Below are 26970 nucleotides of genomic sequence, written 5' to 3'. Positions count from 1 at the left end.
TTGTCAGCCTTCCATCAAAACTTATATATCAGGCTTTTCTTCTGTAACTTTGATTTTGAATATATTCAGTCTTTGTATCATTCATAGTTGCATGTGTGCAAATGTCAAACGAAACTGAAGATGAATAACGAGTAAATTTTCTCTCTCTCATCTTCCCATGCAGCCAAACACCCACAAGTACGCTTACCAGAACTCTTGGGGCCTGACCACCCGTAGCATCGGGGTGATGTGTATGGTGCACGGTGATGACAAGGGTCTGGTGCTGCCCCCAAGGGTTGCCGCCGCCCAGGTTAGTACACCCCTCTATCGTAGTACCTCAACTTTTTGAGTCTCCAGTCGTGATTGCATAAGCCTTGATGTGCTTTTCTAGCTTTGTTGGCTTGTGCATTGGAGTACTGTCTTCATGGAGTGGCTCTGATACCTTGATACTATAAACTGCTAATCATTAGAGATTATCTTATCCCCCTTCATTGCAATTGTGGCCCTCCTGTTACAGGCCGGGGCGTGTTGTTATGCCCCAGGGGACTGGCCAACCCACACCTATGTATGTAGAATATCGCAAAATTTACTGAGTGGGCATATAAAGTGTTAGAAGTTCGTGGTTCAGCTTTCTAGTTTTCTAATTTGGGCTAGACTCCCTCAGGGTCAAAGTTCAAAGGTTGCTTAACTTGCTAAGAATAGCATTTTTTAGCTGTGACTTCATGTTGGAATGTCAAGTGAAGTGAATTGGTAGGATTGGTAGAAATAAACAATAATTTTCATGAAACAAAACGATCACTGTCATGGTCTGTGTTCACTGTATTTTTCCCAAAAGAAATTGACTTGTAGCCATTACTTCAGATAGGAACGTCAAGTTTTTGATGTAAGTTGGTGGACATGGTATGAATAAATATACAATCATTTGCATGAACATGGTAATAATAGGGGGTCATAGGTCACTGTACTTTGGTTGAAGGTATATTTTCCAGCCATCGCTGTTACAATGAAGAAAAAGCCACTAGAATTAAGGTAAAGTGGAGTGAATTGATTTAATGAAGTCCAGTAATAATGTTATGTGGAGTAATGGATCGAAATTCATAAAAAAGATACTCCCTGTGTGTAGAGAGGTAGGTTTACAGGCTAATTCTTGGTCAGTGGTCAAGATCATTGGACTTCATCAAGTGTATTTTAAGGTCCATGGACATGTATGGCTCATATAGTGATTATGTGAGAGGGTGGTTATCCCAGATGTTTTTATAGCAGTTGAATTGCACTAGTTTTATCACATTCATGGCAATTTGGTAATTCTGATTGAAAAGTTGCACTTTTTTTCGGTGTATTTGAATTCCCATCAGTTTTATTATGACGAAAAATTCATGTATTTGCTCATAGTCTTACAATGTGTAGCTTGTTTACCTTGAAATGCATAGTTTTGTTCACAAGTACAACCACAAAATAAACCTAATTTTTGGTTTAAGTTTAACCACTTCCTGAAAACAAAACAAACAGATGATCTGGGGTTCAAAGAGAGTAGAGTAAGTGCAGTATCATACATGTATCTGTAACCATATGCAATGTGGAAGGATATTTATGCACATGGAAACAAAGTTGTCATTTCCCTTTTGTGTGATTCTTCCCCCCTCCCCAGGTGATAGTGGTTCCATGTGGTATCACAGCAAAAACCACTGAAGAGGAGCGTAAGAAACTCCTGGACAAGTGTCAGCAGTATGTCGACGTGCTGAAGAGGTCAGGGGTCAGGGTGCGCGGAGATCTGCGAGACAACTACTCACCGGGGTGGAAGTTCAACCACTGGGAGCTGAAGGTGAAATATGATGTGGCACAATGTAACATGGGGTACCACTGTAACCCCGGGTTACCGCATTATGTAGCGCCATCTTGTGTTTGTACAATGTGTACTTGCACATAAATTGTGAGACCAAGGAGCTTTGAAAGAAAAAAAAGGACCAAAATGATTGCTGAAGATAATCAGCCTCACAGTCTGAAACAATATTTGTCAGTCAGGATAAAAATGTCCTTTGCCATGTGTTCAATTTTATGAGTTTAGGTGTTTATGTCTCTCGTCTTCACCAACTTTCTATGTTTTCATTAAAAATGTCACATCTGGGGGGCATTTCATGAAGCATTTTGTCCAATAAACTTGTCAAACAAATTTGCTCTCAGCCAGTCAGATGCAAACATTTCAGTGGCATATAACAGTTAGTCAGAAAAATATCCGACCAAAACGCTTCATGAAATGCCCTCCTGGGGGGCATTTCATGAAGGAACTTGTCGGATAAAATATCTGACAAGTCAATTGTATCCGACAAGTTTTGAGAAATTCTTTAGTCTGATTGGCTGATTTCTCTGAACTTGTCGGATATAATTGACTTGTCGGACATTTTATCCGACAAGTTCCTTCATGAAATGCCCCCCAGGTTATCCATTGAACCATCATTGTAACAGCATTGTCTTTTTCTCTGTGATCGCAGGGTGTCCCGATTCGTGTGGAAGTCGGGCCGCGCGACATCAGCAAGCAGGAGTTTGTGGCCGTTCGCAGAGACACCGGTGCCAAGTCGACGATGAAGGAGGCCGAGGTGGTCGACAGGATCAAGGAAAGCCTCGAGCAGATTCACAACGACATGTTTGCCAGGTGTGTGCCTATGGTCTTCCTTGAGAGAGATATTTGCATGAGTAGTAACTTTTCAGTTTGTTGCATGTACTCTGATAAACATGACTTGAAACAATTTTGTACACATATTAAATATGAAGACTGTGTTTATCTCCTATCAACTGAGCTTTGCATGAAATTTTTGTGTTGTTTCTTTGCTTTATTTTACCTTTTGTCATTCATCTGTTCTTTGATACATAGCAAGTGCATCCTTGGATGGGTTGAATCCTTAGATATTCGCACCCATAATTTTTTGGGTACAACATATTTTCATTAAGGCAGGAAATGTGGATGATGTGTAAATCTACAAATTCCTTTTGAGTGTCCTTATATTGAATACCGTCTGAGTGGGGATGGGGAATACTTCCCCCCTTCAAATGTTCTGCATTCCCTGCTATTGACATTGTACACCAACAGAGAATGACCAGTGGCAATGTTAATTCATCCTATATATTACAGGGCCAAGAAGGAACTTGATGAGCATATTGTGGTCGTCTCCTCATGGGCTGCGTTCTGTGAGGGTTTGGAGGAGAAGAAGGTAAATCTCCCAGCGAGTTCTTCGCTTTGCAGTTTTTGACCTTTTGTAATGGCCCAGAAAGAAAGATGTAATTTGCACTTCTGCGCTGTTTTGATGTCCATTTGTTTATTTGTGTGTGTGTGTGTGTTTTACTAAGAGTCTTTTCATACTAGTTATATCCTTCAGTATGTGACTGTATTCACACCAATACTTATTCATTTTCTGATGATGTTTTCCACCAATTTCAAATCGGGTACCTGTATGGTTAAAGTAAATTACATGCAGTGCACAAAAAATAATATTTGTTGTAGAAGTACAGTCAAAACTGCATAATTTTTTTGTGACAGCCATTCAGCGAAAGCTTGAGAGGAACCCTTTATAGACAGTTGGCCACTATTAGCAGGTTGCAGCCATATTATTTTAGTTGCATGATATTTGTAGATGTCACATGTATGTCTCCCTCACACAAATAAATGCAGAGATCATTAGCAAGTACCAGTTGTCTCAAAAATGATAACAAATGATGAGAGCTTTGAGCTTGTGTGACCCTAAAACAACAGCTCTCATTTGAAGTGCAGAAGCTTGAGTAGAAAGAAATAATGACTATAAGTACCAACGATTTGCACTCATTGAAATACCACCTGGCTGCATCCTACTGATGGCCACTATACTAGTACATGTATGTAGGGTCTGCAGCATTTTATTTCCATCCAGGGGAGTTCAGAGTAGCCACGAAAAAACTGGTGACCACTATAAATGCTAGACGGTTGGTCACTGTAGAGACTGTATTGTATAAGCATTGGTTCGTTGATAGTCACTGTCTATGTGCAAAGTGCGAGTTGATCTGTGCCTTGCGTATAAGATTATATCAATTGTTTTGTCTCCTCCTTTGAATGCACAGCTGATCCAGTGTCCGTACTGTGGAGACGTGTCCTGTGAAGATCGAATCAAGAAGGACAGCGCAAAGTGAGTTTCATGACCGTGTTCACTGTTAGACTGTATGTTAGATTCCACAGTATTGAAAGATGGAGTGATTTTAGAGTTCAATCAGTTTGTTAAGGGGTTATAGACATCACCTTTTGGCCAAATAAAGCTTGACAGAAGGCCTATTGCTCCCAAGTCTACCCTATTTGGCAGAGGGCTTCCTGAAAAAAAAAAAAAAAAAAAAAAAAAAATATATATATATATATATATATACTGTAAAACATGATATATTCGCGGCATGAAATTTTCGCGAATTGGAGCCGACAGCCTTTTTCGTGGCACGAAATTTTCGCGAATTGGTACCGGCATTCAATGCATGTAGTGTAGACAAAAGCTTTCACGTGCATTTTAATTTCGCGAATTTTAGCACTCGCGAAATTTGCGAAATTAAAATGCACGCGAAAATTCCTTGTTTTACAGTATATATCTTTTCTTTTCATGACAGGAGAAATGTCAAAATTTTCTGATTTTTGAATGATTTTCCCTTTGATATGCATGTATTGCATTAACACTCATTTCTCTCTTTGATTGCTCTATGGATCTCCTTGATTTTGATGTTAGTATGTTGGCAGCTAGGAAACACCCAACTTTGAAGTTGCTGTTGATACGTATGATTTGTTGTGCAGCAGTTAATCAGCCCACCCATGGTGCAGTTTTCAGCTGATGGCCTTTAGTGATAAGTGGAATGACTGTCCAACATTGGCATTGAGCTCTGTACTATAAATGAGCCTTTAACTCGACTGAAAATTGACTGCTTTTTCCTACCTTACTGGATGGTATACGTGAAATAGCTATTCGTTCATTCTTGGTAATTCTGATTTGATATCAAAACTGCTGCTTTCTGATTTTCATAATGTTACAATGAAAGAGCTTGAGTTTACTCCTGTCGTTCCTGTCACTCTCTTTCCAGGGACCGTGATGTCGTGACTGGGGCTCCCTCTATGGGCGCCAAGGGTCTGTGCATCCCCTTCCAGCAGCCAGCCGAGATTGCCCCCGGCACTGCTTGCATCTATCCAGGCTGCAAGAACGAAGCCAAGTATTACACCATGTTTGGCCGCAGCTACTAGACGGATGATGATGATGGATCTCGGCCAGACCACATCCAGCAATGCAACTAACTTACCCAGTAGAAGAAAAAAAGCTTTGCCACTTAAATAATGGAGTGAATTTATGGAACTGATTCATGATTACAAATGGAAGAAATTGGTCAACCAATGACTAGCTTAAATGGTCTATAAATATTACCAAAGGGAAAAGGGACAGATTTGTTCTGTCCTTAGCAAAATATTCTAAGAGTGATCGAATTCGTACCTACGAGTTGTTTTTATGCACTCGGGGCTGCTTTCACTTGTTTCAATTTACTGTGAAAATATGCTGTCTTGAAGTATGGACTTCAAAGTTGATTTTGGCAGATAAGCCACCGTTATTGTCCTTTTCCCCTGAAAGAGATTGCTAATGTTTATTTTGTGGAAGTATTTTGAAGATTTAAACGTGAACACATCATGGGGATTTAAATGATTTTTTTTTTTTTTTTTTTTTTGCAAGTGGGGATTTGTATTTGTAGTTTTGTTATCTTTATTATTTTTTATTGGCTCTGCAGTTTTCTTTACCTGTTCATGACAAACTGAATTTGTGATAACACATATTTCTCATAGACACTTGCCTGAGTATACTCAAACTAATCTTCAATGGCTTTATATGATCTTTGAAGAGGAATGCTATTGAATATTTACATTGACATGTGTATTTGATAGCTTGAATAACTGGCTATATTTTGTATTCATTTTCTCATCCTCCGTGGAAAGCTGTCAAGTGGAATTGCCTGTTATAGCGTCATTAATTTAGTAGTACCGTCCTGTATGTTAATCAAGAAAGGAAACCTAGTGTAGATGATTGGTTGTTTACACAGTCCACTTTCCCTTGTGAGATCTAATTCATGCATTTTGCGAAAGATCTGTTCCTTGATGAAGTGGCTGTCGCCCTAATCTTTCGCAGGAGGCTTCATGCTAACTTAAAGGGATGGTATAGTTTTGGTGGAGGTGAGGAACAGGCTATTAACATCTTGCCAGATACTAAGAAACCACTAACAAAATCATACCATTTTAAGAGGAATTTAAAGTTTATTAGATAAACTCAGCTGTTTCAAAACCAACTTTCATTAAATAGGCATTGAATTCCTCTAGGAACTACATACTCTTTCATATTTGATAAAAAATTTCTCATTATCTAAAAAAGCAAAATGTTAGAAACCTGAAGTTAGGTCTCAACCAAAACTATACAATCCCTCTAAGATAAAAGTGAGATAAGTACATACATTCGTGGTTTGTGGCATACTGTTTTAATGATTTGTTCAGTCAAACACACTAGACTGAACAGTTATTTTGTTTAGTTGATATGCTACTTCAGATTGCTTTTCATTTACCAATTGTATGAGTTGTAATCAAGTGATAACTGATGGTGTGTAGTCACCCCTAGTCATACCTTAGATTCTTGTCACAATTTGAATTGGTGTCAAGTATTCAGGCAAATTTTTATTTACTATTTGACTGACAAATTTATCATTTTGTGCGTGTGTGTGAGGAGAGAGTAAGAGAGAACTAGGGACATACATGGAAAAAGCTATGATACCTTAAAACACTACCCCACCCCCTGTCAAATGAAATTGGACAGTTATAAAGATTAATGAAGATGTGAAAGTGATTTGATAATGTGCATGCCATATGAAACTGTCCGAATGCCTTTCATATATATCATAGGATAAGATGAATTCATAAGGTTTATCATTGGGTCCAATTGTTCCTCCTTTTTTTTTTCTTCTGTCCTCAAGTGACGGGCAATGGAGTGTGTAAAAAGCCCAATGTGTATTACTGATCATCGGTTTTGAAATTGCTATAGAAATCCTGGAAAAGGTTTTTATTTTTTTCTTCCAATGCAATTTCTTGTCAAATGGTGTCATAGAAAGAAAGATTTTGGAATATGAGTGACATTACATGATATTTTTTGTAACACTTTACTGTAGTTTTAAATGAGCAGAAAAGGAAATAAAGAAAAAAACCTCCCATAGGCTGGCAGCCATGTTAAGCATTGGTTCTTGGTGTTTTTCTTTTTTTTCTTGGTTTGTATGTATGCCCTCTTATGTATATTTTCTCATTAAAATACAGCCTACCTTGCTTTATAGTTGACCTGGCATAAGTTGAATTATCGCCTATTACAGTGAAAGTTTTTTCATCAAGTCCTCTTTTCTTTATATTCTATTTATTTTAATCCCTCATAAGTCCAAGCTATTTCTTCAGTCCAAATAGATTTGACCTTTTTGAAGTTGACTGTATACAGTGAACCCTAAATAGGGATATTGAGATGAACTTCTCACAGAGAAGATCACACACTTCAAACTTTCTTTGTCTTTTATTATTCCCCAAACCTGATGAAACACACACACACACATGCACACACACACACACACAACACTGTCATTTCCTGTGCATCACAATTGCACCTGAAGCTCCCCCAACATCAATTTCAAAGTCAAGTTGACTTATTCTAAAATGAAGGGTATTCAAATTGTGAATTCTAGCACTATGTAATCAAATACAGTTATGTTTCGTGGATTTTTAAAATCTTTTTGTTATTCATTTTTTTAATGCACCCTCAAAGCCCTACCCCATAACAACTAGAATATCAATCACATCATAATTGACAAAATACAGTGCAGTGTATTTCCTGCTCAAAAGTTTCAACAATATCACCCTGTATTCCATTTAATTTCATTGTTTGATTTTAATGTTTCCAGAGTTTAAAAGCCCATTCAGCTTGGAGGAAGCTGGGTTTTTTTTTTCTTCAAAGGAGCTGTAACACTACATTTGTCAGATGAAATATTTTGACATAAACAATAAATAAATTGTATAACATCAACAGAACATGCATGTAAATCTACTGCATAAATCTAAATTCAAATGGAAATGCAAATGATATCCCGAGAATACAAATCGGTACACACAAAGAAAATGCCCTTCTTCACTTTTGCCCCCCCCCCCATATAAACATGTGAAAACTTTTTTATACTGAAGAATGAAATAGTAGAACATTGTTATTGCTGTTATGATTATGTGTAATCTAAGACCCCTTTCAAATAAAAATCTAAATTGTTTTCCAGAACGATAGTTTGAAATGGAACCTTTTGATTTATCTTTGGCAAATTTATTTGGAAATTGACAGGTGTTCAATACTTTTTTGTTTTTGTAGATAAATTTTCGACTGAGATATTGCGGGACAACACCATAGGATACTTTATGCATAAATAGCGGCGTTCTCATGTTCTGCCTGTCCGTTATCCTATCTATTTTAAGTTGGTAAAATAGTTCTTATTCATCTTCAATAAATCTCTACTTCAATAATTCACAAGATACAGGAATGAACAGAAAAAAACAAACAAACAAACAAGAAGTTGCAGAATCTTGGCGGCTTGCCAATCCCTGTTCAACATCAACCCAGCCATCTTACACCTTTGCATGTATGACATGACGTTATCTCCGCGAAAGACCATTATCCTTTAGAACACTGCACAGCATCACCTGCGAAAGTCAAAAGAGGTATACGAGCCATGCGGATGTCAATGAAGAATAGACCACGTGTACAGACCTTAGTCATGTAAACATATATGTGTATCCGTTGTTTCGTATATGTATATAAAAATTAAACATGATTATACATTCATTCTTTCATTTCTTCTTTATTAACCTCGTAAATAGGTGTAATATACTTGCTAATCTACCATTCTACTTTTACTGCTGACAATCTACATACATCCTAGTGACATAAACTTGACTCTATCACTTATGATTCTATAGAAGATTTGTAAAGATTTTTTTCTTTCTTTTAGGGGCTTTGGCATCGTGCCCCTTGGGTATAAGAATAATTGTAATAATATGAAAATACAATCTCTCATCTATCATTGCTTAGTTTTAAAGAAGAATGAAACTTTATTTATCTATACTATGACACTTACTATTAAATATGAACTTAGCTCTATCACTTCTGGTTCTCGAGAAGATTTGAACAAATTTTTAATTTGGAGACCTTGGCATTGTGTCCCAGGGATAAAATAATATAGCTATATAAATAAAAACAATCTAAAAAATGTGAAAATATAATCTTTCGTCTATCATTTCTTTAGTTTCATGAAAGATTCTTAGAGAATCTCTGGTGTGGGAGTTCCAAGGCCAGCACCCAAAATACATAATTGAATGTTCTTTCAGGGTAATTTGTGGTAGATCCAGGTATTGCCCCGTAAGGGCTGGTACCGAAGTACTGTAGGAGCCCGTTTGATCCTCTTTTTGAAAATACGTGGTCAGTCTTTCAGGCACTTGGCAGGTATCTGTGACATAGCATATATGCAAACTCCATGCCCCCCCCCCCCTAAGTTGCTGTCTTGTAGGGTAATAATCTCCAAGAATCCAGGGAAGGTGAATTTGCGATACACATGACCTGGTGAGCGCGAGACTATTGTGCATATCATTCTCTAAGTTTGAGCACAAAAATGATTTCATCTTCTTACCATGCTATTTGTTTGTATTCAGATTGATTGCCATTTACCTTTCATACCCCCCCCCCCCCTACACGAAGTGTAAAGGGGGTATATGAATCAGCGTGTGGTCGGTCGGGCGGTCGGTTGCAAATCTTGCGTCGCAAACTCCTACAGTTTTGAAACAATTTTGATGAAACTTACATAATGTGCATAATGACATTTAGATGTAGATGTGCAAGACATGTTTTGTGTGTGTGTGTGTGTGTGTGTGTGTGTGTTTGTCAGAGAAAGCATTGCCATGGTAACCACAATTTTCCAAAACTTTTGGAGTGAATTACTTCCACAGTTTTTAAGCAATTTATTTCAAATTTGGGATGTATAATGATCAACAGGTGTAGTTATGCAAGACTCACTTTTTGTTTATACCCAACACGGCGTTGCCATGGTAACAACATATTTTCTTGAAAATCTTTTCGAGTGAACTTCCTCCACAATTTTGAAGCAATTGAACTCAAATTTAATGTACATAATGACATTGAGGTGTAAATGTGCAAGACATGCTTTTTATGTTTGTCGGAGAAAGCGTTGCCATGGCAACCACAATTTCCCCAAAATCTTGAGGAGTGAACTACATGTACTTCCACAGTTAATATGTATAAGCAATTTATTTCAAATTTGGTATGTACAATTATCAATAGGTGTACTTATGCAAGACACACTTTTTGTTTGTACCCGACAAGGCGTTGCCATGGTAACGGCATATTTTCTTGAAAATCTTGTGGGTGAACTACTTGCATCTTTTTGTAGCAATTGAACTGAAATTTGGTGTACATAGTGACATTGAGGCATAGATGTGCACGACATGCTTTCTATGTTTGTCGGAGAAAAAGTTGCCATGGTAACCACAATTTCCCCCAAACTTTGTGGAGCGAACTATGTTCACAGTGTTAAAGTAATTTATTTCAAATTTGGTATGTAGGGCCTTTAAGGATTTATAGGTGTAGTTATGCAAGATACTCTTTGTGTTTGTACCTGCCGAGGTAACTGCATATTTTCTTGAAAATCTTGTGGAGTGAATTACTTCCGCAAGTGTGAAGCAGTCAAGCTCACAAGGTACTACACACATACACACAGACACACACTCACACACACACATACACACACACGCACACGCACACACACACACACACACGCACACACACACGTAACCTTTTATCAATTCTTTTTCGCAGGAATCTAGTCAGTTCTCGGGATCGCGCCATCACTCGGCGTAACGCTTACAGTCGGCGAAAAAAAACAACAACTATAAAAAGGGTCCAGAACAAGACTAGAATCTGGGCTGCGGAAGCGGGGGTATTAATCACGGTGGAGTAATTACGGAGTAAACATTTGTACTCTGAACATCGGTATTGTAATTGCTTTATAATTCTGGGGAAAGTATTTTACGCAATTTCTTGTCAAGTCAATTCAATTCATTTCAATTCATTTATTTTTTCATACTTCTCGTATATGAATATTGCATCAGAAATAATAATACAGGTATAAGTTCTTTTACCTTGTAAACAATGTGCAAAAACAAATAATATACATGGTAATAACACATCAATTGTAATGATAACGGGTCGAAATCGAAATGGGGTTGAACAAAGAGATGTATGACGGGACCTACATGAAAGGAAGCTTTTTTACTAAGCCCCGAGTAATCAGTGTTTGTGAAAAAGAAACGGAGAACGGATAGAAGATAAGACCAGGCGAGTTAATGGTGTCAAATAAGAAAAGTGGTTTCAAAGTCACTCATATTCCATGAGCCATTGATCATGGAATATGAGTGACATTTTGTTGCATATTTTGTATGAGGCAGAGTGGTTTTAAATGAGCAGAAAAAGGAATGAAAAAAAAATACATCTCACAAGTTTGCAGTGACGGAAAGTTTTTTTTTTTCATTTGCTGTTGTTTGTGTGTATGTCCTCTTGTGTGTCACTTTGCATGATAATATGTCAAAGGGACCCTACTGAAATAGGGACACTGATAATATATATCGAAGTCTGCTATAGACTTGTTTTGTGTATTCTATTCAAACAAAATTTGGCACATGTTGAGCTCAATATAAAGTTGTGCAAGACACATTTTCAACAGTAGGGTCAAGTGTGTTGCCATGGTAACAACACGTAATGGGCCCCCAAGTCGGGAAAACGCCTTTGCCGACTGAAATTCGTATCCAGTATTTAAGCGGTTCCTGTCAAATTTCGTACAAAGGTTGTACAAGATTATTTTTCAAGAGTAACGGAAAGTATGTTGCCATGGTAACAGCACATTAGTTGCTGCTGTCAATTTCGGCAATGAAAAAGTACAGAATTGTTAGGCCGGGGAATTAAATCAATCACCTTCTGTGATGTTTTTAGATGTTTCTCAAACCTTGATAAAACAAAATTGCATTCAATGCAACATCAGAACATGATACATTACGCTGCGTCAGACAACAGGACGGCCTTGCATCAGGTGTTGAATATACATGTAGGCTATATGAGTTAAGGAAGTGAACCTAACATGGGAAAAACCAATGCACGTGATTGATGATTGCTCAGAGTAGAAAGTTCGGAAAGTTCGCTCGACCCTCCTGTAGGAGGACTCGACCGTACAGTGCAATCCTCACACAATGGAAAAGTGCAAACGTGTCCATTTTCCCCCAATTTTCTCTTTGATATCTTTCACTTTTTTCCTGACGTCTCATATGCACACCCTCTTACTCTTCTTGTACATTTTTATTGTCTGTCCGTTTTTCTGTCTGTCTGTCTGTCTCACTCTCTCTTTAGATTCTTTCAAGTGTTTGTAAGTCTTACAGACAAAAAAAAAGAGTCACGTATACAGTTGTATTTACATAAAATACAAATGTGTGAAGATTTGTATGTGATTGACGAAATACTTAGTGATCGGTTCCTCCCGTAGTGAAGTAGCATATTATATTAGATGTCACAAAAAATAATCTGCATCCATTGATTTGGAACAGCTTATATTCTATTAACAAATGCACCATCGTATCGAGTGGATGAACAGTTTTGCTTATTACTTTTCTTGGGGACAAAAATCACACCAGTGTTAAGTGCAAGTATACATAAGTGAAATATAAGGCATTTCAAGCACCAACATTTCTTTTTTTAGTTGCCAAGATACTAGCAATTTCATTCGTCAAAAACTTTTTGAGTTTAAAATGATCTGATTGTCCATTTTACATTGTGGAATATGACTTCATTAGCTCTTTCATTCTCGTCTAAACAGTGACAGGAACAAATGCACGTATGGAGGACGTGAGTTTGTGAGTACAATGTATAGTGTGCTACACTGAGAGAAGGACCCTGTTAAAGTCATATTCACGATTCTATCTATAACGCAAGGTCGTAAAACTCTAACTGTTGCAACATGCTAACGAGTAGGTACATACGAATGATTAATGATGATGTGATGATTTACACTTTGTTCCGCATTCGTCATTTCCTCGAGACAACGTGTATCATCCAAGAGTCTTTTTTTTTCTTGCTTACTAGTCATGACACCACTGTATACCGAACAAAGCTGCAAGATAAAATAATTTCTAATGAATGTAATAGCTCTGATGGACTCTGGCACAATGTCAGTAAAATACCCTTAAAAAAGGAGACTCAATAAAAGTCAACCAGCAGTTCTCCATTCTATTTCTAAAGTTTGGTCACGCAAATTAACCACAGCTGTGGTTTCCAGCTCCAGGGGGGTGTTTCATCAACGCTTGTCAGCGCCGACAACTGTCGGCGCTGACCAAATTCAGCAAAATCCTTGGTTTTGATTGGCTGAGATGCTCTGGTCACTGACTGTTACTGTGGTGATTCAAGTTTTCAGCGCCGACAAACGTTGATGAAACACCCCCCAGGAGGGCGTATATTCCAGTCAGTGGTTATCGTCATCCTTGGAAGCATCGTTGCGATATCATTATGATTATCGTCCTGTGAAATTATCACTTGTATGAAGCTCCCTCATGAATTCATCGTTCTCCCCAGCAACTTCCGTAAAGATGCGATTTCAGTCAGACATCTCCGTATAGAGAGACTACCCGCTCTTGCTTTGGACGACGACTTCGTCCGTCCGCGCCCCGCTGTCATACCTCCTTGACGGCACCGAAGGAGTGTTGCGAGGCGCTTCGACCTCGGTCCAGTAGCAGCGGCGTCTTCTCCGTCGTGGGCTGGGCCAGTCCGTCGCTGGACACCATGCCCGCGAAGGTGCTCGCCCGTACCCGCTTGTTGATGCGGACGACGTTGCCGTTGGTCGTGCGGAAGAAGTAGAGTGTGGGAATGAACATGAGCGCCGACTCCAGAGTTAGAAGAAAGCAGTGCCACTCTGTGTAAAAGATGGGCGATGAAAGACGATGGAATGACTGACAGCTTTCACTGCCAAAATTGACATACAAGATCGCCATGCGTGTTTAAAGGGAGCTGTAGTTTTGGTTGAGACCTAACTTCAGGTTTCTAATCTTTTTATTTTTTATTTTTATTTATTTATTTATTTTTTTTTTTGGGGGGGGGGGGGAGAGATAATGACAAACCTCTCATGAAATATGAAAGAGCATGTTATTCCATGAGAGATTCAACGTTAATTTGATGAAAATTGGTTTTAGAATAGCTGAGATATCAACAAAAAAAAGAGCATTCCTAATAAAAAGCGGGACCCACCTTTTATTAGGATCATTTTATTTTATTTTGTCTTTGGATGTCTCAGCAATTCTAAAACCGATTTTCATCTAATAAACTTTGAATTCCTCTTAAAAATGGTATGCTCTGTACTATATCATAATATGTAGTTTCTTGGTATCTCACAAAAAGTTAAAAGCCAAATTCTCATCTCCACCAATACCATACAATCTCTTTAAAAAAAAAAGTCGTTTCTTTGTCTGTTTGCCTGTGTTTGGGGGTATCTGTTGTAATTAAGGTGTTTGACGTCTATATGTGTCTGTGTGTGTGTATGTGTGTGTGTGTGTATGTATGTATGTTATCTTAATTTGAGATAAATCAGGGAGGAGGACTATACTTCCCTGCATAGAAATTTTGCAATGAAGATCAAAAAACAAAACAAAACAAAACAACAAACAAAACAAACTTAATAATGTAGGCAGATATTGTGTTCGAATGAAATTATCAATTATCTTTTTATGCTCTTGAGAAGACTTTTCATGAAAGAAAAAAAAAATCCGCCTGTTTCAACTTTAATCATGAATGTATTCACCATAAAGGTCATAGCTCGTGTTTCCCAAGGAGGAAGTGGACGAGATCCCTTCTTGGTTTCCCTTTAAGCCGACGTTACCAGGTGATCATTTCACATATCAAAACTGCGTTCAACTTTCCACCACTCCCACATAGCGTCATGTATAAAAATTAGGTCGAATCGTTTATTGCTCGATTGGTTGATTTACGACATATCATTTCATCTCATATCACGCCACATGATTTATTTGTAGGTATCGGAATCATTAGTCAGTTTCTTCATTTGATGAATTATTCGTCATAACCCAAATACTGCATGCCCATCCATCACACACGCATTTAAATGTTAAACAACAATGACTGTGTGTCCTTTTCTTTTACAAGTGACACACCAACTTTGTGGGGAATATGAATGCCAAGTTTTGCTCGCCAAGTATCATGCATGTCATATTAATCAATTTCATCATCGCTTCTGCCATAACTCTTTCTGCTGGTGGCTGTATCGATCTAATATTAACCTGTGTTGTCATATTGCACTTTCACTCTAACAGCCACTCATGTGATCGTTCGTTTTCTTTTCTCTGCGCTCTGTTTGTTTCATGGTATCTAAACGAATGCCCAGTAAAATAGCTTGCGCAATCGACAGATTATTTTACGTTCGAATGTTTCAACTACATTTTTAAGATAATTGCTATTGTTGTAATCATCATTACTGCTGTAGTTATTATTATTTTTGTAATTACAAGCATTGCATTACCATAATCATTATTATCATTATTACACTATGCATCTACGTCATGAATGAGACTATACGGTTCTCAATACATGTACTCTGAACAGACATAGAGACGCTGTAAAGATCATCACACTCCATTCACAGAGAACCATCTGGATAACTTTTAAAAGTTTATGCCTATGTCTTATTTTGTTTTTTTTTTCTCTCTCTCTTTCATTTCTCGATTTTTCCGTACAAATTTAGTACCGAAGTAAATCAAACTGATCACAACTCACGATATCCGCGAACGGGCGTGGCGAAGGGCTGGTTGCACGCGATGACGTCGAAGCGAGCGAGGATGACGAGAAGCACCGACTGCACGTTGCTGAGAACGAGGGCCGTCTGCACGCAGAGGAACTTGAAGCGGATCTTGTACTCCTTGAGGAAGTTCTTGCTGGCCGAGAAGAAGACGACGAGGGCGGAGACGGCGATAAGGGCGGATACCAAAGTGATGCTATTCAGCGTCAAGGTGATGACCAGGGACGTGTGCTGATTGGCCAAGAGGAAAGAGCATGCGCATGACATCACTTGTGTGGGCAAGGTAATGCTCCTTTAATGTCACGGAGTTGATTTTCTTTCTTGCTCACCCTCACAGAGTGTAACTACGCAGTCGTACGCATACATTCTTCTCACGTCCATGATTTAGTTTTAATAAGTCAAGAAAATTATTTTTACGTTTAGTTTTTCAACAACGTTGGGCTGCTAAAATCACTTTTTCTATCATTGTTCATCTCCTAAAATATGATACATTCATACTCTCAACTTACATCGATGACTTCAATAATGTTCTCATTTATACTAACCACAGACACCACAGAAAAATCATTTCTGATATTTACGGGGTTATCATTAATATACAGTTTGTAATAATGTCCAGTCATTCCAAATGTCAATTGAACCGTCAGTACCATCTATGCTAAGCAAGCCACATGACCGCATGCTTCCCGACAGAGTTAAACAATATACTCACCGAATCTTCGTTTATGGACCCGTCCACGTTTAGAACCTCCGTTATAAAGAGCATCACTGGGCGAATAATAGCTGCTTGCAGCGCAGACGCTTCCAGAATTCGGAAATTCTTTCTAAGGAAGAGAATGATTAAAAACGCAAAGAAAGATTAGATTTCCCCGTTGCTGGTTTTTTTTTCAGAAACAATGGTTGTAGTTGTCAGGGTTGTTGTTGCTGTTTGTTTAACTGCCCTGATATGTGATTGGCTAGGTACGTACAGACAGTGGAAGGAGTGAAAAAAGATGAGAAGAATAGTGATGGCGATGATGATGACGCAAATGAAAATATTAACTGCTACTTGCATCATTTCTATCAAAACTGTATTCTCTACAATAAATGACATAAGAATCGTCATTATCTCTTATTATTAAACATTGTTTATGTTAGTATCATTGTCGCGCCATTATTATATCAAGATATGTCCAGAAAACTTTCCATTATTTAAAAAAATACGAAACTGCATAGCTATGATAAATACAAAACTAGAGGAGAAGAGAAGATAGATGAATAATGAAAATATAGATATCCAAACAAACATATGAATGAAAACATCTAAAAAAATACAGGAAGAAATGAAGGCGAAGATTTAAGAGTAGATAAATCAATATATTAATGAATCTGAAGAATAGAAACACGGCGACATAAAAAGAGCCCTTTTATATTATTTGTCGCAGTCGAGTGGAGAATCTTTACCTCGTCATCTTGACTTTCGGCAAACAGAAGAGGATGCACATCACCGGAGGACGGGCCAGCGAGAACTTGGTTCCCGTCATCCGCAGTACCATGGCGTCCAGGCCGCCGAAGTAGTCGACGATGAGGATGACGAATTCGTACAGGCAGACGGCGAAGAACCTGATGATGACAAAGTTGAAAGGTGCCACCATTTACTGATTTGATAATGATAGCGAGGACGATCGTGATGATAATGGGCATACTTTCAGTTGCGATGGTAATTATGACTGTAACCCAGAAGTAGAGGTAGAGCAATGTAATCTGAAACCAGTTGAGGTAGTATTTACGATAAAGATATACAGTCTGACCTCCAGAGGTCAATGAAATTTAAATATCAAAATATCGATGTTTTTAGACATTTGTGAATGATATATGTGGTTATGATTCACTAAACATGCATCTATACTTCAGGGAAACCATTTTCTGATTCCACAGAGCATTGACAGGTTTTAACCTTTGACCTTTGATGACCTTTGGAGGTCAATGACCTAAAAATATTATATTGATCTGTGATGTCATTGGTTAATGGTAACCATTGTTAAGATGTACAAAACAAGCATATCTGTCTTACAATAAAATTGTCTTCATATTCTAAAGAGCAAAAAATAAAAAATAAATAAAGATATACAGTCAAACCTGTCTGATAGCGGCCACCCAAGGGAAACAAGAGAAGTGGCCATTATAGACAGGTGGCCGCTATAGACAGGTTGGTGGCCATTTTGATTTTCAATACTTGCATTTTAAAATAGCAGAAAATACCGCATGTAATTCTTTAAAAACAACAACCAGCAAATAACTTTGCATGTGCAGCTATCATGGGAATTTTTGTTGTACAATTTTTACTTCATTTTTATATTTTTTTGCCTACTTCTGTTCTTTTCATTTTAAAGATAACATTTCGGGCCTGAGGAACTGTTCTGGTTCGTACCGGTTTGCATAAATGGGGTTCACGAGTGAGTTCGAGGGGATTGATAATGTGTGAAGCTGACTCAACAACAAACAATACCCAGACAAGTACCCTATTGTCCTCATTCAAAAGGGATTTAAACACTAAATTAGTTGGCATTTTGGTAAAATTCTAAGATGTTATTAGAAATTGTCTTTGCCTTTGTAGTATCTATTCAGGGCGGCAGTACTGAAGCTTAGTTCTAATCTAGTCAACTTAGTGGTATAAGACGGCTTTTCATTGTGAAGAGCTGCATTAGTTTTGCCAATCATGTCTGTGTGATTGTGACTGAGCTATAGGACTCGGTAGAATTCACGCAATGAATGTAAAAGCCAACGTATTCTGGGCTGATTTAGCGGTTCAGCCAATTTTTTTTTGTTGCCGCTATACGCAGGTATATATTCACCACGGAATACAAAATCAGTGGCCGCTGGCCGCGTTAGGCAGGTGGCCGCTATATAAAGGGTCTATAATGCAGTAATTTCGTGAGGGGATTTTTCAGTGGCCGCTGTAAGCAGGTGACCGCTATAGACAGGTGACCGCTAAGACAGGTTTGACTGTATATTGCAAAACTTACCATCCAGGGGCGGATCCAGGAATTCTGTAAAGGGGGGGGGGGGTGTGACTAATATTTCTGGTGCCACTTCCGGGTTTCATTTCATTTTTTTCTTTTTATTTCTTTTGTTTTTAACGAAAAATAAAGGGGGGGGGGGGCGTGCGCCAGTTGCGCCCCCCTCTGGATCCGCCACAGCCATCCTTGTTAACCCTATCAATGTCTAATATTGTTTAATACATTATTTCTGTATCCGTGTATATACATTGTATCTGCATGTTTTTAGGAATATGTTATTGTATACACTATATGTGCTTTGTAAGAAGCGAATAAAGAGTATAATAATAATAATAATAATGTTACAGTATCAGCAGCAATATCAGAATCATCAGTGATACAGTGTGATTCAAATTTGATCATCATCAAATTCACAATGATTAGCAATTAACTATGAAAACTGGTTCCCTCAACTGTCTTCATTACGAAATACCTATATAATATATAGGTATACAGCATATTATGCTGTTTTGTTCATACTCCCCTGTTAGTACATTGATTATGTACAAAATTTTTAGCACTTCTCGTTTTCAAGAACACAATCCTTCTTATGCTTTTATGAAAGCTCGTATTCAATTCTTCTCCAAATGAAACAAAATATGATGGGCATATAACGAAGACATTGCTGATGAGGTTTTCTAGATTTCTTACTTATCATTCACCGCTAAGACATACTTTTCCCAGATTTGTTTAACTAAATTGTTACTGAGCTTTGTTGCCTTCATCTATTTATTCATGAACGCTGTATATTTTGTTTGTCACGTAGCTTTATATTACATTGTCGACATCTTGTCCTCTCGTACGTTTTGTCATTTTTGTCACTGAGACACTGTATATCAAACCGTTAATCTAGCCTATATACATTGTACAAGCTTCTACTTTTATGTAGGTTCCTCATATTACCATTATTTGTATTTGTTTATACATTTCTTTATTTTCATCTCAATTTGACTGTCTTGTGTTAAACGTCTCCTTGACATCACATGGAACATAAAAACGTATGAAGTGTGCAATAATTATGAAACAGTGAATTATCAATACACAGGCGCAACACAAGCACATTACAAACACTCACGCATACAAAGCGATATTGACATGACATAGTGAATTGCGATGACGATAGATCTATTTCAGCGTGATAATCGGCGATTAAGTGCGGCCTTGTAGCACTTGCCGAAACACAACTCACAAGAATAGGGGAAAAATTATTTTGACGCTAAATGACATTCAGTGCTGTCATATAATGGATCAAGTGGTCGTGTCTGTGCTATGCAGGTATATGTATTTACGGTATACCGCCAGCTTATTCTTGAACTTTGCCCGGTCTGTTCAAGTTGGATTAACGAAAGATCAATGTTTATAGACGTTATCTCAAATATCATCGTTTTGTTTGTATTAGATCTTGAGAGTGTGTAATTAGCAACACCGGCGTTCTACGCTGGACTCAGGGTTTCCATTTAAACGGCAACAATGTATAGTTGAATGTCCTTCGGCCGTTCGGCGTATTTATCGATCACTCTTGAATTCATATTCAAGAGATCAAGTGCATTTGTCTTCTTCACAAGTAACATGATAAATGAAGCCAGGTAGCACACAATAGCACTCCCACACATTTGATGATAGAGAGTCATAACGACTATTTTCATTCGACACCAAAAGACTGATAGTCCACAAATATTTTGGCATATAACGTGTTATGCATCTAATCGTGACAATGCAACTAGAAATTAGTATTCCGTTGTAAACAACAGGCTTGTATTGTATATTCTGACTCGTAATAACCTTTTGACTGAAAACAAACACACTTGAAACGTGGTCTCATTGTTCTCTTTATATTCTGAGAGGTATATAGCATGTCAATTCCGTGTCAATTTCCTGAAGTTAAAAATCCCACCCCCGTGTTTATACAGAAACATTGACAAGCCGTGGCAAAGGTCGTATATATTAGTGCGTTAATTGATATGGTGTTGATGCGAAAATTATCAGAAGAGATCTATCAACAGCGATGAGTATGTGCATATGGATCTATAGCCAAGTTACACAAAAGCTGACATCATGCATGGCATGACACTACAAATCTGTCTCACTTACGCAGTAGCAGTCAGCGTACACAAGCCCGAGGCTCGAGGTATATAGAGGCCGAGGAGGGATGCCGCGCAGTAAACCTTGTGAGAAGATGAAAGAAATTTAATTTTTGATGATGATTGAGAGTAAAGTAATGATGATGATAACATTGATATTGATTTTAAAAAAATAACACAGAGGATAATTAACAATAACAATTGTAGTACATGTATAGGAGCTGAGGAAGACAAAACTATGCTGGTTAAATGTAACGGTTGTATTAGGTATGTCATTCCTTGCCAAATATTATTGCCAACATCGGTTTCAACTCTCAAAAGAACATCTTCTTTTTTTTTACATTACGATGAGTGCGATGCATAAACTTCATTTCAAGTACATTTTTAGCCGCCTCGTCATCACGAGTTGAAGGTTGGAAAATCATGGAGAAAGGAGAGAGAAGTGAAGATTCATGAAACATGAACGAAGTCGGCGAACAATTTGTAAATTTAGTTTATTTACAGTTTCCTCCACAGGTTATTTCTCTTGCCTTCTCCCCTCAGGACTATACACTTTAACTTTATCGTAATCTCTCATTTTGCATTTCTCTCACAGGAACCTTTCTAGGATTTAACTGTCATTAATTTTCCTCTCCACATTTTTTTTTTTGTCTCTCCTCTGCGGCATTTATTAGGATCCACCCAAGCCCCCTCTCCTTAACTTTCTTGAATTTCATTCTTTTTTTTCTCTCTTCTTTTTCTTCTCTTTATTCTCCCCCCCCCCCCTCTCTCTCTCTTTCCATTCTCTCAACATAGTCTCATCTCTCGTCGACATACCGTTCATCGCGGGATTATTCATCCTTTCTCCATTGATTCCGCATTCCATAGTCCACTTGTTCGCCGACTTAATTCGTTCTTCTCTTGGTTTCATAAATCTTCACTTCTCTCTCCTATCTCCATGACCTTCCAACTCCTCCCTCTTCCTCTTCCTTGCCATTTCATCTTTCTCCTCCTAACGATGTCCGAACATCTTACTTGATTCTCACTCTATTCTTCCTTACCACTCCCTCTGTTCCTTTCTGCACTGTCTCTACTAGTGCAACTTAGACTTCCAGCCCATTACTGTCCCCCACTCTTCACTTTTTGCCCTCCTTACAATCCCCATACTATGTTACTCCTCAATTCTCCTCTTTCTAGGCTCTTCTTCTGCCAAACAACGATCCGATTAAGGACTATACATACACATGGTGTCCGCGCAAATCTTTCTCCCTCATTTACTTCACCATTCAAACCTTCAAGCAACACATTATCTAACCTACCTCTTATGTAGAAAGACTCCAATTCATCCACATATAAATCAATAATCAATCAACTAATCGATTGATCAATTATTGGTAACTCACAGGATATATGCCCAGGATCCAGATGATGCAAGTTCGCCTGTCGCTGTAAGGGATGTTTTGAGTGACCCAGTACCAAGCCTCGAAGAACAGAACCACCTCCACGGATGTGATGATGGAGCAGGTGATGAGGATTGGTAGCATCATGGGGTTGCTCTCCAGATCTGGTGAGATGGAGAAGAAATATATTCATACATGTATAAGGTACTACTAACAAATAAACCAAAACTTATGTCACAGAGACAGTAAATAGGTGTAAATGTCACATGTTTACCTCATCGGAGATGCAGAGTGTTGGTGGTGGTGATGCCACGGTGTTGGTGCATATTGATGGTGGTAGTTGTGATGGTAATGATGTTGGTTTTGGTATTGGAGAGGATGGTATAGTATTTTTGGAGTGGCGGTCTAGATGTGGTAGTGATAAAGGTGATTATGGTCATGACAGTGTTCGAAAATATGGCGATGGTGGTATGTATCTATCTCATGTGAATACTATACACAGCTGTGGTGGTAATAACATTATAAAGTCGGTGGCTACTGCAGTAGTAGGCTCTGTTTATGGTGATGAAAGTGTTAGAGACGATGGTAACATATATTTAGAAGGGTGATGTTGTACAGCTTAAGTGGTTGTTTCTTATCGGTATAAAGTGTTTGTCATGGTATTGTCTCTAATCTCTTTAAGCCAGCAAGACATCTATTTAATTCAATTCAAATTCAAATCAAGAGAATATGATTCAATTTCCAATATCACTTCTTTATGCAATTACGCAAATAAGCAATGTTATGCAAAAATATATAAACATACAATTATATGGAACTATAGAATTTGTTCAAAATGAATGTGGTATTGGGAAAGATATAGGTCCACGTAAAAGACAAGCTTGTAGAGATACTGTATGTGACATTCAAGAAATTGAACTTGCACATGAAAAAAAAAGTAAACTAACGGAAGCAGACACACAGGCACACAGACGTTTGGGGTCACAAAGACGTAGACAGGAGAAACAACGAGAGACAATGGGAAGGAGTAGTGTGAGAGAAGAAGAAGGAACTGAGGAAGGACCATTTGAGAGGAAGCAGGAGTCTGCAGCACATGCACAGCTATTGCAATATAAGCTTCCTTTGAATATTCGTAAAGTATGCCATCGTCGGTCAAGATTATAATAATGGCAAATGATTTGTGTCTTTTGTTTCGAAGAGTTGAAATTGCTCAAGACAATCTGAAGCTCATGTAACGCTCTGATAGATTACGCGGTATTTCGAGGAGCAATTTCATGGTTACGTTTGAAGGCGATATGAATATAAGCCAGTCTTCTCTATTTGTTTTTCCTTCAACGATATCCTTTGTAAGCTAACAATATTTCTATTTTTGGTTCGAAGTCAAACGGATGAGTGGTTTACGAACGTGCCGGTGGAATCACATACGGAGAGGAAATCACCATATACACTGGACATGTAATAGGCCTACGGTCACAAAATCAGAGAGTTGGGGTGATCTTTTGTACGATATTGCTGACCCGAGTACTTCTGGTGGTATTAACTTATCGCACTTCACAATTATTAATACGAAGAAATAGATGAACCTGTTGACCTTTTGAGCGAAAACTTGAATTTATCACTGTTCAAAAGTATGATAAATCAAGAATAAAGGTATATGCCCAATAAAGTGTTTATATACGTTAGCTCTTACGGTGCAGACAAAACGAACCTCTAGATAGCTGTTGTTGTTGGGGTTTTTGTATGTTGAATTTCTGAGCTTGGGCAAAACTGGGTACAATTTTTATCCTGGATTTGCAGAATTTCGACAATCAAGGAAATTCAGTAACTGAAATTAGAGACAGGTGGGTGTAGATAATCACACGTAGAAGAGTATCACGAGGAAGATTGTGTGGAGAAAATGTGATGCTGTTGTTTGCGAAAAAATATATTATAGTTTTACAAATTTGACCCTTAAAGGAAACATATACTTTCTGTTTTCGTGGTAGAGGCTAAAGCTTTGACCTTGCACGACGCCCTTGTGCAAAGCTAAGAAAAAAACAAAGACTACAAGAACAATGGGCAATTTCTGGAGACAGGAATTATGTTCCTTTTCACCAGTGCCGTCACTTTTATAACTGACATTTACAAATGCATTAAGCAAGCACATAACACACTTGGGTTTGCTTCTCTCAATTTGCCGGGAATATTGATTTTCTTATTTACGGAATGGATCATATTCGTTCGTTACGCTGAAGTTTTTATAGCCATTTATCACAAGCATAATTATGGCAAGGGACCCTTTTTGTGCAGTATGTGATGGGTAATGCGTCTAAGGGGAGGTGAGCTTAGTATTAAGATACGTTAACCCCCCCCCCCTACAAAAGAAAAAAAATCAGTTATGATACATGTATATAAAGTAAAAGTGCTATAGCTATAGGCTGCCGGGCCTTGAGAGCGAGCCAAGTATTGAAGACCCAGAAAGTAATGCAACATCATACTCACGATTGATACGTCTCATTCTATGACAGTGATATATGCGTGGAAGACAATATCTAATAGTGAGGCTTACCTGCCAACATTTCGTACGACAGCGGTGTGTATGTGCAGTTCAAGTCCATCTTGGTGTATATCTATAGGAGCCTATATTCTGAAGAGTTGTAGTACAGGATGTACAGTATACAGGTGGGGGTGCAATCGGAACTTCACTGTCCTGTTCCACGCCGCTATTCAGTAGGTCTGTCACTGTCGATAACATGAAATTCTTTCCTGAACAGGCCTACAATGCTCGGAAAGGATTATGCCGTTGGTAAAGGTCTTGCAGAATAGGGCTTCATTCTTTCTGCCATTCCCACCACTCAGTCGAATCTTGCACTTAAGCTTGGCTGCTGAGCGCATTTGGGTTCTTTTCTTTGGCTTCCCTGTTGACTCACAGGACGTAGTTCTATTTGCTCGTCAGGCCAGTGAAGAACTTGAAGACCCATTCAGTCATCGCAGTAGGCCTACTGTGCAACTAGCCGGTTACTCATGTATAGGCCTACCTACCAGTGATAGTCAAACCTTTCTTCCTCGCAACGGAATATTTACCGGAGTCTATACCCACAGCACGGTATAGGGACACTAGTGCGGAAGTGGGTTTGACTGTTCATCTCGCGTTAATAAATCAGTAGAATAACCACTTAATTATTTTAGCCCGGAAATCTTTGATGGACTTCAGTGAACGTGACACTGGTCGTGTTACACTGACTCGCGGTTTCGATGTGCCTTGAGCATCGCAATTACCCCGGGGTTTTTGTTGTAATAAACTATTCGGGCAAAGGTCGTGTGATAAGCAGAGCTATTAATCAGGTCTTTACGAGAGTTTCAACTAATAAGTGATCATAAAATATCAGTTATCACAGCAACGTGCACCTTGGCTTGTGTCTCAATTAAGAGCTCCATCTGTTAATTGCAGATGGATGTGGGCGGTTTAACTCCGGGGAGTAGAGGGGGGCGGGATGCGGAATGGGGGTATAATGCATCCCCAGCTCGGAAGATGGGGGATGACATGTATAATCATCCCTCTCCGATTTCGTGGGGAATTTTTTTTTTCATTGGTGGAATTATGTTTAGGACCCGCCTATCGTTATTTTGATTATTACACTTCTTCTTCTTCTTCTTCTTATCATTATTATTATCATTATTATTATCAACATTCTCAATTATTATAGTCAGCATCATGGCCTTATCGTTTTCGTTGCAATTGTCAACTCTTCTTTATTCTCATAATTCTATTCCCTCATATTCTCATATTACAAGAGACCTATGACGGGGATGGAGTAAAATATAGTGAATTATTACCCGTATCAGGCATCTGAGCTGTGGTTCTTCGAAATTGTATTCCCCTCGTCTTTACGCGAGCAATTACGCGCCAGAGGGAAAAGAAGAGCAAATTTTCCATATTCCCCGGTTTGGCAAACGCTTATGGGATTTGCGTGTTGAAAATGAGGGGAATATAACATCCGGGCACTTGAGCTCCCAGTGAGGAAAATTTGCTCTTGATGACAGTTTCTCGAGGAGTAGTTTCGCGACGAAGGGCAAATTCCCATAGGCTAACACGTGAAACTAAAGGACGATCGCTGTTACTCTGTGAGCCTTGCTGTTTTCTACGCGCGCCGCATACCCGAGTTTCGCGCCACAGGGCAAATTCCCATGGGTTAACACGTAAAAATAGGGGACCATCCCTGCGCCTGTGTGAGTTGGCTGTTGTTATACGCGCGTCGCGTAGGCCTACCTAGCTGTGTGTTTATAACAGGGATACATTGCGCAGTGTGGTGAACTAGAGCTCGAGCTGGCACCGAGTGGAAAAATGTCACCGTGAATTAGGAAGATAATTAAAAAGATAACATCATAATGATTCATTTTACTGCTCAAGATGCCTGAAATGGGTAACAATATAATGATATGGACTGTCTACTTTCGGGGGATACGACATTAATTGCCTTCACTAGAATTGTACGTATTGCCCTCGTCTTCGACTCGGGCAAAACAATTGTAGTTCAGGCAATAAATGTCGTATCCCCCTCA

The 26970-nt window shown here is 38.5% G+C and overlaps 2 protein-coding genes across 2 annotated transcripts in view; one reads left to right on the top strand and one right to left on the bottom strand.

The window, feature by feature from the left end:
• LOC139734090 (bifunctional glutamate/proline--tRNA ligase-like) overlaps positions 1-6471 on the top strand; it is a 39663-nt gene extending 33192 nt beyond the window's left edge. Inside the window, exons 27-32 of the mRNA XM_071644903.1 lie at positions 164-289; positions 1628-1801; positions 2469-2629; positions 3107-3185; positions 4066-4130; positions 5059-6471. Of these exons, the coding sequence (XP_071501004.1) occupies positions 164-289; positions 1628-1801; positions 2469-2629; positions 3107-3185; positions 4066-4130; positions 5059-5215 (762 nt within the window). The 3' untranslated portion in view covers positions 5216-6471. The remainder of the gene's footprint in view (positions 1-163; positions 290-1627; positions 1802-2468; positions 2630-3106; positions 3186-4065; positions 4131-5058) is intronic.
• Positions 6472-13798: 7327 nt separating this feature from the next.
• Positions 13799-25206, bottom strand: LOC139734101 (organic solute transporter subunit alpha-like). The gene is made up of 7 exons (XM_071644915.1): positions 24977-25206; positions 22432-22592; positions 21060-21133; positions 17374-17532; positions 16643-16754; positions 15909-16161; positions 13799-14037 (listed from the first exon to the last, which is right to left on the bottom strand). The coding sequence occupies exons 1-7, from the start codon at positions 25023-25025 to the stop codon at positions 13799-13801; spliced, it is 1047 nt and encodes a 348-aa protein (XP_071501016.1). The 5' UTR covers positions 25026-25206.
• Positions 25207-26970: the final 1764 nt, after the last annotated feature.

The sequence above is a fragment of the Diadema antillarum genome, unplaced genomic scaffold (genome assembly GCF_040938485.1).
Source record: "Diadema antillarum isolate AM-2024a unplaced genomic scaffold, OU_Dant_1.0 seq00000510_RagTag, whole genome shotgun sequence".
Classification (NCBI taxonomy): Eukaryota; Metazoa; Echinodermata; class Echinoidea; order Diadematoida; family Diadematidae; genus Diadema; species Diadema antillarum.
The sequence above is the reverse complement of the archived record's forward strand: the minus strand, read 5'-3'. Positions and strand labels throughout refer to the sequence as shown.

Coding starts and splice junctions, on each gene's coding strand:
- LOC139734101 (XM_071644915.1), bottom strand. CDS start 25,025: ATGGACTTGAACTGCACATACACACCGCTGTCGTACGAAATGTTGGCA. Junction 17,533..21,059: donor TGTACGCTGACTGCTACTGC/GTAAGTGAGACA, acceptor TGTCATCATCAG/GTTCTTCGCCGTCTGCCTGT. Junction 14,038..15,908: donor CACGCCCGTTCGCGGATATC/GTGAGTTGTGAT, acceptor TCTTTTACACAG/AGTGGCACTGCTTTCTTCTA.